General features: G+C 47.6%; 1 protein-coding gene across 7 annotated transcripts in view; it reads left to right on the forward strand.

Moving 5' to 3' along the window:
• UIMC1 (ubiquitin interaction motif containing 1) overlaps positions 1 to 15,890 on the forward strand; it is a 38,685-nt gene that overhangs the window by 22,076 nt on the left and 719 nt on the right. For 5 of the 7 annotated variants that reach the window (XM_030458854.1, XM_030458858.1, XM_030458856.1 and 2 more), the window contains exons 7-12: positions 2,179 to 2,267; positions 3,189 to 3,268; positions 6,740 to 6,905; positions 12,145 to 12,223; positions 13,745 to 13,865; positions 15,638 to 15,701. In XM_030458854.1, coding sequence (XP_030314714.1) covers positions 2,179 to 2,267; positions 3,189 to 3,268; positions 6,740 to 6,905; positions 12,145 to 12,223; positions 13,745 to 13,865; positions 15,638 to 15,701 — 599 coding nt within the window. The remainder of the gene's footprint in view (positions 1 to 2,178; positions 2,268 to 3,188; positions 3,269 to 6,739; positions 6,906 to 12,144; positions 12,224 to 13,744; positions 13,866 to 15,637; positions 15,702 to 15,890) is intronic. The other 2 variants (XM_030458859.1, XM_030458860.1) reach the window with 2 other exon arrangements.

A 15,890-nucleotide genomic window follows, 5' to 3' on the forward strand; every position in this document is an offset into this window, starting at 1 on the left:
CTACTGTGACATGGTGCAGTAAAGCTGTTGGAGATGGGTAGGTGAGCTGAAGGTGAGTTATAGCGATGTCATCATGTGGTCTGTCTGGGAAGGTGCTTAGGCAGCATGGTGAAGGGTTTACTGGATTTCTGCGTGTATTTTTATGTTCGTGCCTTGCTGCTGAAGAGGAAAGAAGGGAGGAGGAAGCCAGACGGCGCTGCCTATCAGCCAAAGATAGAGTGCAGTGCTCCAGAAAAGCCACTTCAGCAGATGACAGGTGTGGGACAAGTCAACATGATTTTCTTCAGATTTAAGCCTACTCCTCTTTTCCTTTTTTTTTTTTTTTTTTTTTTTTTTTTCTCCTTCCTGTGAGATGCAATTCTGCAATGAAGACTCTGGGAGAAGGGCAAATAGGAGAGGATTCAGGGAATAAGTTACAAGGGAGGGCAGCTAATGTCATGTTTTTAATTTGCTGGGTTTTATAATTTAAAACTGCTTTGGAACCAACTTTCCTCTATCTAGCAGCATTTGGCTTGACCAGTTAGCATCAATATGCAGAGTATGAAAAATCCCTCTTGCTTGCACCTTTCTAACAATCTTAAAGCCTGCCTTGGGGAGCAGGAGGAACCTGTGGCTGCCATTGCTGATGAATCTTTGACAGCTGAGATCTGAGCTTGTGAGCTTGCATGGAAGGCATTGAGGTGTATGCTCTGCAGAGCTGGCCTCCTGCCTGCCAGTGCTGAATATGAGAAGAGAGGGACCTCTTTTATTTGGTGTAGCTGATGGGGGACATCTCCTAAGCCATCCAGGAGCTCCTGGCTGTCCCCCTTGAGCTGTGATGCAGCTGGCACGACTGCAGCTAAGACAGAAACAGCCATGGTTTTTGCAGTATTGTGCACAGAAAGTGTTGCCATCTGTCTCCTGGTAATTTTCCAGGGCAGTCCTCTCTGGGGTGAGGCTCAGGCACCCCTGGCCTGCCAGTCTCAGCAGCACTTAATAGAACACAGTTCTGAGCTGCCTGGAGGTCGTGAAGCAGTTCTGGAAGTGGCAGCAGTGAGAAGCTGTGTTGCTTTCTGTGGGATGCTCTGCCACGTGGTTTTAAGCTTTGTGTGGAACAGGGTAGATTGGGGTTTTAATAAATTATTATAGGCTTTGTTACCAGGAGATACTTTGTATAGCAAGAAATGGGGTTTGGCTTCAAATTGATTAGCCCATTTTATAAATGTCATAGCAAGTTGTTTTGTGTGAGTTCTTTCGAAGTGAGCCCTGATGTTAAGACATGGAGTAAAACATGCTCAGCCTGGATTCATAACAAATGCTGTGAGATGCTTTATGTATAGAGAAAAGCCACTTGTGACTTCCTATCAGAATTTTGTTATTTATCATAAATCAGCGGTGGCTGTTCTCTCCTCTCTAAGGCCTGTGGTTGAGCTTAATAAATCTCTTATTTGTCAGTATGGGGATTCATGTTTTTAAAGTGTGTTCTTGCATACTTGATCAGACTAATCAAAAAGCCACGCAAAGCACAGAGCGTGTCAGCATGGGTGCCAGACTTACTCAGCAATGCCTGCCTGTTTTGGAAAGAGACTGTGCATGGTGGGGGAAGGAATAAAAAGGAGGAATCCAAAGGTCAAAATGAGAGGAGCAGTAGCTGGTGCTGCTCAGAGAAACTGCAACTCTCATGTTTAGACTGTGCTGCAGGGAAGCCTTGCCATGTCTTGCATCCATGCTGCTTTTATCTGCCATGCACAATGACAAAGAAGAGAATTAGCAGTGTGAGGAGGGAGGGGGTAATGCAGGATAAAGCAAGTCTGTGTCTCTTGGGAGGTTTTCCTTCTCCAGAGAGAAGAAAGCACAATGCTGCTGTCTGCACAACTCCCACATCTTCTAAGAGCAGAAAGACTCATGAGAGTCCCAGAGTTGTGAGCAGGTATTTTTGCTTCCCTGACATGAGAAAGTGACCCTATGTGCCTTTTTGTTAAAGACTCCTAGAAGTAAAAATGTTCTCTTTGAAGTTCCTTGCAGAAGACACTGATCTGTACCCATATTTCATTGTTTTCGTGGTAATTTCTGGCTATCAGGTATTGACCACAAGGAAATTACAGCATTGTCTGGACTTCTGAACTGTGCAAAACAGACAAGTTTGCACTGTCATGCCTACTGGATTGGGGATTCAGATTATATTTATATTTTGAACAGCATTTCTGTGTTGACCCCACTTGGCAGTAAGAGGAGCCCAGATATTGCTACAGAAAACTCTACTGAAGAAGAGATCTCTGTTTGCCCAGGTAAGAGGCACTTGAGAATGTTCTGAGTTTTTCAGTGAAAGTTACGTACTTCTAAAGTTCAAGAAAATAAGAGAATTTTCTAGTTGTTTGGACAAAATGAGATTTTTTTCCCAGCTCTGTTTTTCAGGCCTGATGTTATCTAGGTTATTTTTGTTTGATTCCTGGATTTTGTATCCTTTTCCTCTAAAACAGTTCTGTGACCAGCGATTGCTGGGGACTTGCTGCTGAAGAGACACCAGGATATGCATTTTATTCAGAGGCATCATTCAAAACAAGTATTGGGAGTAGTCTTCTGAAGGCAATCAAGCAATATTCAGATGTTCTTTTTTAAAAATATGTGTTAAGCATGAGAGCTGAAATAATTTTTGTCTTATGTTAATAAAGCCTGCTTGGGACCAGTGAGTTTTTCATCCTTGGACTCTCCTGCCATCTTTGAGATTTTCTAGTTCAGGGTTTTAAGTGAAAAAATTAATGAAGAGACTACTCCTTTTCACAAGCAGCTGTAGAGAAAGGTCCTGATGGTACTTAAGAGGCATATTTTGTTGCTAAGGAAGACCTGGAGGTCTAAAGAAGGTATGGCTGTGAGGCAAACCACAGAATGGGAGCTCTGTTGTCTCAGTGCAAGGGAGAGCTCTGCTCCTGCTTTTCCTCTTTTGCAGCAGCAAGTGTCCCACACACTTTCCCTGTGTCTAGTCTCACTCCCCATGAAGCCGAAAAGCTGCAATGGCTTTGTCCTCAACACCATTGTGCTGTGACTTTTAACCCCTTACCAGGCTGTGTTGTTGCACGTTGTCTGGTAACATTTGTGGCAAGTGTAAAAAATGTTTTCAAACTGTGAAAATGCTGTTAGGAAATGGGCTAAGTTACATGAACAAGTGAGGAGATGGAAATGTGTGCTGACTTGGAGGTGTTTTTCTGCAGAAACCCAGCCAAGTCCACTGGAAGCTGTTGAGGCAGAGAGGGAAGAGCTCTGCTTGGGCACTGGGGATGCACCTATGCAGGTAAAAGACCCTGAAGTTGGTGAAGAGTCCTGTTTCTAGTCCTGCCTTCTAGACCTTGGTTCAGCTGGGCTGTGTTAGTGTTTTTCCATTGGGAGCTGGGAGCCTGGGCTTCTGCCATTGGGATCCTCACAAACATTTTCCTCTTCGCCTTTCTCCACTGCTTCATGGTTCCAGTGCCTTTTGGCTGGAGGTTTTGTGCAGCTGCTTCTGGAGCCTTTCAGTCCTGTAGCTGGAGAGTTATCAATTCCAGCTCTTTCTTTCATACCACACACACTGTCATCAGGGTAACAGCAGCACCACTGGTTGCCCAGGCTGAGAGGCTTAGTGCTTGTGACAGTCCCCAGGAGCTGTGAGGGGCATTCATGTTGTGACATGGTTCACTCTGTTGAACCACCTGAACTTCGGTGTTTGTTTTCCACAAACCATCTCCAAGAGGCTGAGAGGATAGTGAGACTTTTATCTTAATAGGTTAAAGATGACATTGAATTGTTGAGGGCTGATGGTGGTTCGCAGTTCAAGGAGAGTGGCCCAAGCCTTGGAATCTGGTTTTTTGTGCAGTAATAGTTAATAGCAATAGTAAGTCAGTGGCAAGGCTATTCTCTTACCTCCCTGTGCAGATGTGCATTGTTGTGTGGCTCCTTTCCTCATGTTGTCACACCTGTGCAGCAATTGCTTTGCAGCTGTCGCTGTATCAACATCTGAGTTCAGTTCCTGCTTCTGATAAAACTCCCTTTGTCTATTAATTTAGAGAGCGATATCAAAGGAGTTGCCAAGTACTCCTCTGGCAGGGTACATGAATACAGAATCATACAGCTCTTGACAAGAGGATTCATTTGTGGAAAGCTCATTCTGGGAGTCTGCAGCTTGTACAGTGCGTCTGCAGCTCTGATGTCTCATTGTCACAGGCCTCTTAATAAAGCAGCTTCTGCTCTCATGTGCCTTTCATTCTCCAGGTACCTCAAAGCACTGCTCAGTCAATTAGAGACTGCAGCAGGGAGAAGTGGTGGTCCTGTACTGAGCTGGGTAGCCACAGCTCCAGAGCATGTTCTTGACCCATTTGGCTATGGCCAGAGTACTGCCCTGTCCCTTGTGCTTGGCAGAGAGGGTGGTCTGGGTGTCACCTGGAAGAAGGATATTGTAGCGAGGTCCAGGGTTTGTCATTTCTCCTAGTGGCAAGCAACAGGACAAGAGGAGATGGTCTCAAGTTGTACCAGGGGAGGTTTAGATGGGATATTAAAAGAAATTTCTTCTCTGAAAGGTTTATTAAACACTGGAACAGGCTGCCCAGGGAGGTGGTTGAATCACCATCCCTGGAGATGCTTAAAAGGCAGATAGATGATGCTTAGGAATATGGCTTAGCATTGGCCTTAGTAGAGTTAGGTTAATGGTTGGACTCAGTGATCTTAAAGGTATTCCAGAACGATCTGGGATCAGCACAGTGTTTGGGAGCGGTGCGGGGCAGCTTCCTAGGGATTGTTTGACACCATGATGGTTGGCAGCAGGTACTGGTCAGAAGCCTTGCAGCCCTCCAGGAAGTCTGCAGAAACAGCTACCATGTGCATCAGTGGTTAGCATGAAGCCAGTGTAGACCCCTGGGACTGACCTCTTCCTGCCAGATGCTGAGACAGGACCCAGGAGCCTTGTTGAGCTCAGCCTCTAGCATTGCTCTTGGCTGGCTGTTGGCTGCAGGTACTATGTCTTGTAGGCAATTTCCTCTGCTAAAGAGGACACCAAATAGCCTCTGACAGGGGTGATTGTCTCTGCAGTTGAGGTTTTCCAGTTTCTTACTGCAGAGTTTGTACAAGCAGTTTAGGACCGTGGTGTCCTTAGTCACCGAATGCTGCATTTCCATTTAAAATTAGTAATTTACCACCAACTGTAGGTGGACAGGTTGGGCAGAATTGTCGATCTCCCAAGATTGCTTTTAAAAAAATATCTAGAAGGGAGTAGTGCCTGCTGCTTTTCCCATCATAATTTTTGTGTGTTGTCTGACTAGGATAATGCAGTTTTGATCTGATCATTTATATTTGACACATTGTGTTTTCTGTGTCTCTTCTGTGTGACGCCCCACAGTGAGGACTTCAAGATCTGGTGACACTGAGCTGTGAGAGCAGGTTACAAGTGCTAATGCTGTAAGCAATGTACTTCAGCAGCCTGTGTGTGGCTGGAGGAACTCTTGTGGCAAGTTCTCCACAGAAATCTGGAGCAGAGAGCTTCCCTTGAAATAAGAGAATTGTTCCAGAGGCTCGGTGTCTGGGAGAAACGTGTTTTGTGAATCAGATTCTCAGTTTAAAGCCCAGTCCTTTAGCTTTTTGCATAGCTGCTTTGAGTCTACAAAGCACCCTTCTTCCCTTTAGGACATAAAAATCAGGATCAGACCCTTGTTTGGGAAAGTAAGTAATAAACCAAGTAATGCTTCAGTGGCACTGAGCATCTTGGCTGACCTCAGTTGCTTCTCCCTGAAATTATACCATTATACCAGACAGCAGTTTTGCTGCATGTGGTTTACACATCACTGCTTAGCCTTAAGAACAGGAAATTCTCATATATTTTCCCATAGGTTTATTATACATGCTTAATAGCTAAATAACTTGTAAAAATAATTGGGGGGAGTGGGAGTGGAAGGCTCTTAAAGGTGAAAAAATCTTGTAGCAAGCCTGACTAAGCAGAGATCTGGTTATGAGTGAGATGGCAGTAGTCTGCTGTGTCTTGGGAGTATTGGTAGAGTTAGGGAGCAGGCTGTATCTCTGCACATGGGCATTGGGACACTGTTGGGGCTGTGTAACCAATGCAAAAAGAGAATATTGATAAGTGATGGTGGCACCCGGAGAACAAACACAGGCTTTGACATTTTGCCCTGGTGAAAAGCCACTGCTAGTGATTTTGTGCAACATGGATTTTTAACAGTGTTGCTTCTCTTCTTGATCCGTGTCCCCTCAGATGCCTGCTCCAGCCTCCTTCTCTAGAGAGGAGGAGCTCTCCAGGCTCCCTAAGAACACAGCAGCCTCCTTTCATCCTGAGGGAAGCTCTGTTCCCAGACAGTGCCGCCTGTGTAGCATGGATCATGTCCAGAAACTGAAGAGCTCAAGTCAGGTGTTGAACTCTTGCTTTGCCCCATGAATTTTCCATCAGTTTCGCTTCTGAGCTTTCCTGATTAATGGAAGATTTGCCATTTTTCTGTGGTAGTACAGGTGATGTTTGCCTTAGATGGTGTGCATGGCTGTGCAAGGAGGTTTCACCGTGATTGAGCAGGGCATGTTGCCTTTGGAAGAAGAATTAGTTATTAGTGCTGCACAGTTTACTCAGACAGTGGTGGTATTTCTGACCAGTATGTGATGAAGGGAGAACAAACATTTCCAAGAAAACTCAGGGTGAGTAGCTACTAGACAGCACAGAGCTCTGCACCTAGAAAAAAAAACCCAAGAGAATCAGCACAATTGACTGCCTGGCTAATTTTTTCTTCTTCCTTAGGCTGGTGAAAATGAAGGTGCTGGCAGGACTGTGTTGGAGAACAGTCCTGCAGCTGCTGACCATGTGTTATGCCCACTGTGTGACCAAGGCTTTCCAGCTGCAGAGATTGAGCTGCATGCCATGTACTGCAACGGCGTTGGAGAGGAGGATGGCGGGGAGAGTCCAGGTCTGCCAAGTGCTGCTCTGTGTCTTTGCTTTTTGTGCTCGTCCCCTTACCTTGTTACTTGTGGCCAGGTGCTCCAGTCCTATCCCTGGGGGATATTTGGTGCATGTTGTGGCATGTAGAGGGATTTGTTCACTCTGCCTTGTTCCATCACCAGGAAAGTGGTATCAGAGTTTCCAGCACCTCCTGCACAAAAACACCTTCTCTCTAATGAAATTTGTAATTCGTCACATTATTAGTCCTTTGGAAGCATATAAGCTGAATGTTATGTTAGGATCTAGCCTTGTATGCTTCAAGCAGTACTCATAAGTGTGTTTTGTGAGGACCTGCAGAGCATCTGCTCGTCGTATAAAATGGCAGGTTCCTGAGCCATGTGGGTGAGCATCCCTCAGGGCTCTCAAGAAAGGAGAATGTTTTGTAGCACTCCAAGCACGGCCTGTGCTCTGCAGTGAGTCTGACATTTGTATGTTCAAAAATGGCTTGTTCAGCTGCAAGAGATGCAGAAAAGTTTCCCTCTTGTTCCTATAAAAGTGAAAAATGATAGCTATTGATCTGGGAACTTGGATTTTTCTCCTCCGTGTGAAGAATGAGGCATAGATGCATGGTCAGAATGCCCATATTAATCGTATTTGCAGTCTTCTCTCTATCAGTTTTCTGTAGCCAACCTTTGTAGAGCTGAAGTGAACAAATACACCAGTTGGTTATCAACATATTCAATGAGTTATGTTTTAGCTGCTGTTTGAAATGTAATGTCAGTGTTAGCACAATGACAGATGATATCAAAGTAGAAGTTTGCAATAAGATTAAGTTTTCAGGTTGTGAAAATATAAATTTCAGTTACATACTGGGTTATTAAGTGCAACTTAAATCTATGATGTTTGAGCAAATTTGAGCTAGTACAAGATCTGTAACTTCTGCATTCCTTTAGCAGGAGGATGTTTCCCCATGTAATCTTAAAGAAGAGTTCATGTAGTTTTAAAATTCAAGGTCCTTGTTTACTAAATCTTTGGGCATATGATGTGCTGGGTGGATGGGTGATACTTCTGGGTGCTGAATTTCAGTGGGGAGTTCTCTCTGCAGGCACAAACCAGCCACTAATGCCAAGTATTCATCTTGGGCAAATCACAAATTATCACAGCTTCTCTCCCATCGTCAACAGTGATAAAGGTATTATTCTGCTCCATTTTGCAGCATGGATTTTTAGTATGCATTTTAGCAGGAATGTCTTTGGCCCTGTGGTAATCTGGTCTCTTGTGTAGCTGGACTTTGAGTACATCCTTTGATCCTGGGGAATCCTGACTGTGATCAGGGAAAGGCTTTGAATTCTTTGGCAGTGTGAGGGAATTTGTTCTTTCCTTTGGTGTTGGCTTTCAGCAGGACAGAGTTCGAGGATGGCCTCTCCCCTCTGCTTCCAGACTGGTCTCCTTAGGTGTGTTTGTAAGAGTAGTTATTTCAAAATTGCTGTTCTGCTGCTCTGGCTTCTTCAGAACAATCCCCTTGTATGAAAACTAGCATAAAAATTGCAACAAAAGGGATTCTGGTCTACAGTAACAGCTCAAAGCAGAGCAATGGTTTTGAGATGAAATCACAGTCTTTTGGATTTTCTGTTGCCAGTTACTTTAGCATTTTCCCTGTAGAGACCAGGCTTTATTAGCCATAACAGCCTGTGGTTCCTGTGTTGCATGCATGAAAAGTCTTTGCAGCACCATGGGCTGCCTGGACTGGGAGAAGCACATAATGCAGGAATCCTTCTGGGGCTCTGGCTGGCAAGGCACCTCTGTCTGCTTCCCAGTGGCTGTGCCAAGGCAGCAGTCACCCAGAAAGGTCTGGGTTTTGGGCTGGTCAGTGGGGTTTGGGTTGAATAGGCAGGAATGATGTTTAGCTCTGAGCAGAGGCCAGACAGTAGCCTGTGCAGGTACAAAAGGATTCTGTTTTCAGAGCTGTTACCTTAGCACTCATCACTAGTACAAAATCCATAGGTAAAACTAATACAGGGGGAGAAAAAAAGAGGTAGGAGCATTGTCTTCTGAAGCAAATGTGTGAGTCCAGAATTTACCCTCTACTGCTGCAGCAATGTGTGCTCTTGGCTGGCTGCTGGCCTCCTTGAGAGCACAACAGCCTTGTGTGCCCTCTAAGCATGTCCCTATTGGTTTAGAAAAGATGGATCTAGTTTTCCCTTGCTGCTCTGGATCAGGGCTTCCTGGTCTGTCGTTGGATTTATTAATTGGATTTAGTTCTGATGTCTCTAGAACTAAAGTTTGTGCAGTCCTGTAGACTGTAGCTGTCTGTGTTTTTAAAATTACAAAGGGACAGGTTCTTACTGTTTTTGCCTCTCTTCCCTCTCCTAATCATGCACCAAAGTCTTTCATTGTGATATTTAAGGACAGGTTTTCAAGTGAGTTAACTGGGCAAGGTGTGTTACAGTTGCTTTCCCTATGTATGTAGACACTTGCCCTGGCTGGATGCCAGACCACCATATATCTGGGCAGTATGAAAATCTGATAATGAATTTCTGTTTTCCTGTGAGAGAGAAAAGCCTGCTGTTTCTTAGTACTATACCAGGCTGAGGAAGGTTCAGGTTTCCAGCTCAGTGACTGGTGTTAATTCCAAGTGCATGAGTGATGTGTCACCTCCTTCTTCCTTCACATGCTCAGATGAAGGGCTCATCTGTGTGACAGGGGCTCTCAGCTGGAGTTACTGCATCCATCACTTGCTGCTGCCAACGCAGGAATCAGGAATCTGCTGGTCTCAGTCTAGAGGTCAGGCTTGGCCACTACCAAGTACAGCAGATAGTCTCAAACTTTGGGCCATTCTCTGTTCCTCCATCGATGTGGTCCCAACCTCTCATTTCCCCTGTGAGCTCAAGAAAATCGAGCATTTGGTGTATCCCTTCCTCACAAAGCCTCAAATGCAACCTTATGCAGCTCTCAGTCTTCAGCAGCAGTGCTGGTGCTATTAAAAAGCTCCTGACATCAACAGAAGTGGCACTGATACATCAGGAAGAGTAGCAGAACAGGTGCAGAGGAAGGCTTCATCACTTCTGAGAAAGGACAAGGTGAGAGCCTGACATGGATAAGATCCCACACAAAATGTGGTGCTGCTGGTAGAGAGGCTGGGGAGGAAGATTGATGGATGAGATCCCTTGTGGGTCATGCATCCAGGTGAGGAGCTTGGTGACTGTGCCCTCACAGCTCTGCATGCTCACCTGACTTGGCAGTTTGCTCCTTTCCCAGCGTGTGAGCTGGAGCCAGGCAGGCCAAGGATGACTTGCCAACCAGAAGAAATGCCGAGCCAGGGAAAAGGTTGTTCTTGGGATACAGAGTGTGTCAGACCCCCGTGAAAAGCATCACATCTGGAAGAGTTACAAAGCCAGTTAAAAGGCTTCTGTTACACAGTGGGTCTGCACTGCTCTGTGTTGAGGATTTTCCCCATAGCAAGTGTTTTCCCTTGTTCTGAACCTCCTTCCTGCGAGCAGCCACCATATTTTGATAGAGGTCGTGCTTTGCCAGCTGGCCCTGTCCTCTCTCCGGTGCCTCTGCTTCCAGCAGCACAGCTGGAGGTCTTCCCCTGGGCAGCTGTGGAGCTGGTCCCAGACATCTCTAATGGGCCTATTATGCCAGATGTGTTCACTGCTTTTGGAAGAAAATAGAACTGATTAACACCTGAGCTGATGCATGAGGCTTCTGAGACAGTGTTAAAGGAATATTAACGAGTGCTCGCTGATTTGGAGAGCAGCTTTCACCACACTGTCAAACATGCACACTAGTTGGGATGTTGGATGGCCTGGGGGGTGGCCATGGTTGCCAGTCCTCCTAATCGAGCTGCTGCTTCAAATGTGGGCCAGGCTAAGTTAAAGAGAGAGGTCTGCTTTGGTGGCTGTGAGAGCTGAGCAGTTGGTATCAGTCATTGCCTACAAGACAATACCCATGCCTGGGGAAATTCTCAAGCTTGTTTCTTCAGTGTGGATGTCTCCTGTCAGCCTCAATGGTTGCTGAGCATCTTGCAGTACATTTGCCATTTGTGGCTGCAGATCAGTGATTGGTACTAAGGGAAGGGCTGCGTTGTACCAGCATCGTGATGGTTGGGCTTGCCTAACACTCTGGAAATAGGGCTTTGCTAAAACCCTGAAGGATTTGCTTTGTTCTGCAAAAAATATTGCACATCCCTTTCTTTATCACAGATGATGGGCCAACAGTAACAGGTTTGTTGTGCCTGTACCTTGGGTATGGACTTTTCTCCTAATTGAGAGTGCAGTAAGCAATGTTACTGGGCTGGAAAGTAGCTGCCTGCATTGTCCCCTTAGGCAGCTTGCCTGAGAGTGCTTACCGTGACATCTGCTTTGGAGCTGGAGTCTTGAACATCCCTGGTGAAGCAAGCTAAGCTATCTGATATGTTCCCCAAGGATCTTTGCTGGTGGCATGTCAACAGGAATACTCTGAGAGGAATTCAACTGAAAGAGATAACGCTCTGACATGATCCCTGCAAATGCCTAGAGAGCAGGTTTGGAAAGGCTGCTTGGGCTTGCTGAAGGAACAAATATTGCTGGACGAGTCATCAGCATGCTGGTCAGCCAGGATCTTGCTGGCTATTCACGTGTCAGAGCTGGGCCTTCCCTGATGCTGCTGCTTTGCCCTGGTAGAGGTCTTCATCCAGAGAACCCACAGAGCTGCAAGTGGATGGACAATAGCACAGATCACTGTGGTTCACATGGGCAGTGGGAAGAGCAGTCAGTATAGGCTGATGGTTGTAACCTTCCCTTTCCAGCATGAGCTGTTTCCCTCTCCAGCAAGGAGGGCTGCAGGAGGGCTGGTGCCACCACATGGCCCTCACCTGAGCTCTGCTTCCCCTGGAGCTCACAGTGACCACACTCCTTCCCCTGGGGTAGGCACAGGCACTTGGTTTGGCAGGGAGTGGAGCTGTGCTGCTAGAGCAGCTGTGGAACTCTTCTCCCAGGCTGCTTTGCTGCTGCACATCAGCTTTAAAATGACTGTAAACTGCACACTATGGCTGGCTGCTTCTGACTCCTGAGAAGATAACTTTGGTATCTTCCCAGAAAAAAAGGAGAACTAGACAGATACCTCTTCTGCTAGAAAGAAGACCCTGCCTGTCCCAGCCCAGTTTTCTTTGACTCTACCATCACTTCTGCTGTAGCTCTGAGTGCAAGAGATTGAAAATTGTATTTGGACATGATGTGGAGATGTTTTTGGGGTGGATGGCAGGTAACACTTTGTTTTTCCTTCAGTGCTCACCCGGCATCAGAGGGAGGCAAGACGTAAAGCTGCCAGTGGAGAAAGTGGCCCAACATCCTTAGACACTGACAAGTAAGTAGGTATGCTTGCTTCTCTGAGATGGTTTCTGTGCTGCAGTTCTAGCTTGCCTGTGGATGTCTTTATTCCTGTACCAGTGCTGGCTATTAGCCTCATAGCAATGTTTCCCTAAGAAATTGCCTTCTCTCAGTGCCTCTTGTTGCAGCACTGGATATATTTATACTGAAGCAAGAAGAATTTGCTGTTCTCAGATTGTTTATTTTTGCACTAATTTCCCTTCATCCCAATCCATGGCAGGTCAGGGATGCCTGGTCTCTGGCCCCTGTAAGGAGAGCTGTAGCTAAAATGGTGCTTACTCAGCCAGTTTCTAATGAGAGATTTGAGCTCAGTAACCCCAGGAACAGAAGAGGCTAGGACAGGGAGGCTGTCAACATGGCACCTGTAGTGATATTCTTAATTAAATTAGACTTTCAGAATAGCAGTGGCTTTGTTTAATCTCTTTCCATGCATCCCCTCCTCCTACCACCCACACAAAGCATCATAAGAGAGGATCTGACAGTAAAATCCCTGCTATGGAAGCAATTTTGCTGTTAGAAACAGTGGATGGCAACATCACTAATGGAATTAGGCTAATTATAGAGAGGACAGCTTCTGTTTAGACACATTATATGGGTAATCAGCACTGACTGGAAAGAAAATACGGGAAAAGTACAGCAGAGTTTTGCCTGATGGGGCCTCTCTGTACACGTTTTAGAGCCTGGGGTGAGTTTTACTGGGGGAATACTGCTTATCAAACTGAAGACAATGCTGCTAGGGCTGGTCCCTGTGGGCTCATCTCTCCCTGGAGTCAGTCCATTCCTGAATAGCTCTCTGGGTGGATGCTTGAAGAACCAGTGCCCTCTTCTGCAGTGTTCAGTCCCTGCTGAGAGCTGGTGTGAAAGTAAGTGTAGCTGTGTAAATCCATGTGTGACCTTCATCTCCGTTCACCCAGGATAATTACCTTCCCAAGGCACACTCAGTTGTTTTGAGTGAGCCTGAGCATCTTCTACACAAATAAGGGGGGCTGAGGAACGTGCTGTGCCAGCCCCCCAGCAGGAACTTGTGGTCTGCATTCCTCACCCAGCACTGCATGCTGTAAAATGGAGACAGTGCAGAGAGACTTGATTTACTAGTCAGACAAGTTCATCCAGCCCTGGTAAAATGTCTTTCTGATTTAACACACTTGGTTTGCTTTTCAGGCAGAATTTAACTCCCCTTTGCAAAGCCCTCGCACTTCATTTCTGTGGATTTTGACAGGGTGCTTTATGTCTAGGGAGAAATCAGCGGTGTTTGAGATAGTTAGATGAGCAGATTTGATTACTGTCCTGCTGCTGCAGCAGCAGGATACAAAGGAACAGACAGGGAAAACTGATAATCACTCAGTCTTTGCCATTGGTGCTGGCCTGACCCCACTGAGCAAGACCTGGTCTGCTGACATGTCTTCTTCATGGCATGGCCTGGAGGAGGATTGTCACTGCTGGTGGCTGGGACCCCAGTGAATCCTAATGCAGTGCTCTGTCCTTTGCTGCCTGGCAGGTTTGAGAAGTGCTACCTCTGTAAGTCACTGGTGCCACTGCTGCAGTATCAGAGGCATGTGGACAGCTGCCTTCAGGCTGCTAGGCAAGCTCAGGGAACCAGGAGGCTGCGAAGCACCAAGGTGAGGGGCAACCCTGCAGACCATCTCTACTGCTGTGTGCTGGGTTTGGGACTGGGTTGGCAGCAGGAGCAGTTTTCCTATTTGATGGGTTGTGCTGACCTGGTGTAGCATTGCCTGCCCCGGTGTGCTGCCAGGGATGGAGAACACGTTGCCCTCTCTCTCACGATGCTCTGTGGGAGCGTGGACCAGTCCCTGGGGTGAGCTAATCCAGCAGAGCTGCCAGGAACCTCTCCAGCAGGCAGGCAGCCAGGGCTGTCCTGCTGCCAGACAGTGTGCCTCAGTCCTGCAGACTTTTCAGCTGAATATAGATGGAGGGCAGTGTCAGGGTGACAGGCATAGCTGACTCCATCCACAAGCCCTTTCCCATGGGGAGGGCTTCAGAGCTGGATCAGGGAGCACCACTCTGTGCCAGGAGCAAGTTGTAGCATCCCTGTGGGGGAATGAATATGCTGGAGGTGTAATGGGTGTGGGGAACGTGCTTTGCTAGGGGGAGGTGGGAGGCAGGAGTGTGGGTAGCATCTGGCTCACAATCACCCACCAGGTGTTGGCACCCACTGTGCTTTTCCTGCTCATGGTGGTCCCAGGGCAGCACAGAGGGTCCTTCTGGGTCTTCCTGCCGAGTCCTGTGGGCAAAGCCCTAGTGCTACAGCTTTGTCTGTGCTCAGCAATGTGATTCTCAGCATGAGGATGCAACATGATGTCTTAGTTTTGTATAATCCTTTAAATCCATCACAGGCCTCAGCCCTTTGGGGATTAAGATGCAAATGATGAGATTTCTGGTTGATGCATTTCACTGAGATACAGCCAGACATTGTGTGGTTCAGAGTACTGCAGGGCACTGCTGCTCCTGCATGTCACTGGCTCCATGGGGGCTGTCTGTCCCTCTGCCCCACAGCTGGCTGGCATGTGGGGTCCTGTACACAGGCATGGGCACAGGGGAAAGGTGCTGGAGCTTGGATGCTCTTTGGGATGCCTTGGCAAGTCTCTGTGCTGCCTCTGGCCATGCCTTGTGCTATGGTGGCAGCTAACCAGGGTGATCAGATTGTACCTGGGCACGGGATGGGCTGTTGGAAAGCTTCCTATGGCACTTCTGGGCTTGTAGGTTCCTGACACAGCCCATTCTGTGGTGCTCTGCAGCTGCAACCCTGCAGCCAGGATGCCAGCTCCTTCTAGGGCAGTTCTGGGGACAGGGAGTGGCCAGGAGAAGGGACTTTGGTGGGCCAGCAAGGCTCAATACAGCCGGGAAGCTGCATCCTCCCAGGGGCTGAGAGGGGGCATGAGGTGTGTTCCTTGTGAGGGTTGGACTAGATGATCTTTCAAGGTCCCTTCCCAACCCGTGACTTTGTTATTTTCTCGTCTGGCTGTACCCTGGGTGAAGGCTTTTCCCTGCAGCACTAAGCCCCTGTGCCCTTGGACTGAGCAGGCTGGGGCCTGTCCTCAGCAGCACAGGGCTGGGGATGTGCCCTGGTGCTCAGATTTCTCTGTTGCAGCCCCACACTCACTGGGCTCTGGGATGGCTTCCTGCACCCTGGCCACCCTTCTTACTGGGCTCTGCTGTAGTAACTGCTCTCAGCTGCCTCTGCTCATGCACCAGTCAGGCTGGACACCAGGCAGTGTCCTTCTCATTAGTGGCAAGCACTGCTCAGCTGGAGGCCCTGGAAATGCAGCTCTGCCACTTGTGCCAAGCCTGGCACTGAGGATTGGGAGAACACGGGGCCATGGGACTGGCCTGGCTATGGCAGCACTGTGACAGTGGTTTTCTTCCTTGGCAGGATGCTGGAAGGCAGGAGAGGGGACTCCTCAGGATGCTGGAGCTCTCAGAGAGCGGGTCTGCAGGTGGGAAGCTGCTTTCTGTGTGGGTCAAGGCTGCCCTTTCCCTGCTCCCCTCTTGTGGTCCTGCAAGTTCCCCTGGAAGGATTCTGCTCTTCCTGAGCAGAGGAAGAAGCTATGGGCTTGGATGGATATTGTCACCCCCAGCTGGCTGCACCCATCACTGCCTGTGCCTCTGCAGGTGCCCAGAGCCCT

The sequence above is a fragment of the Calypte anna genome, chromosome 13 (assembly GCF_003957555.1).
Source record: "Calypte anna isolate BGI_N300 chromosome 13, bCalAnn1_v1.p, whole genome shotgun sequence".
NCBI classification, from domain to species: Eukaryota; Metazoa; Chordata; class Aves; order Apodiformes; family Trochilidae; genus Calypte; species Calypte anna.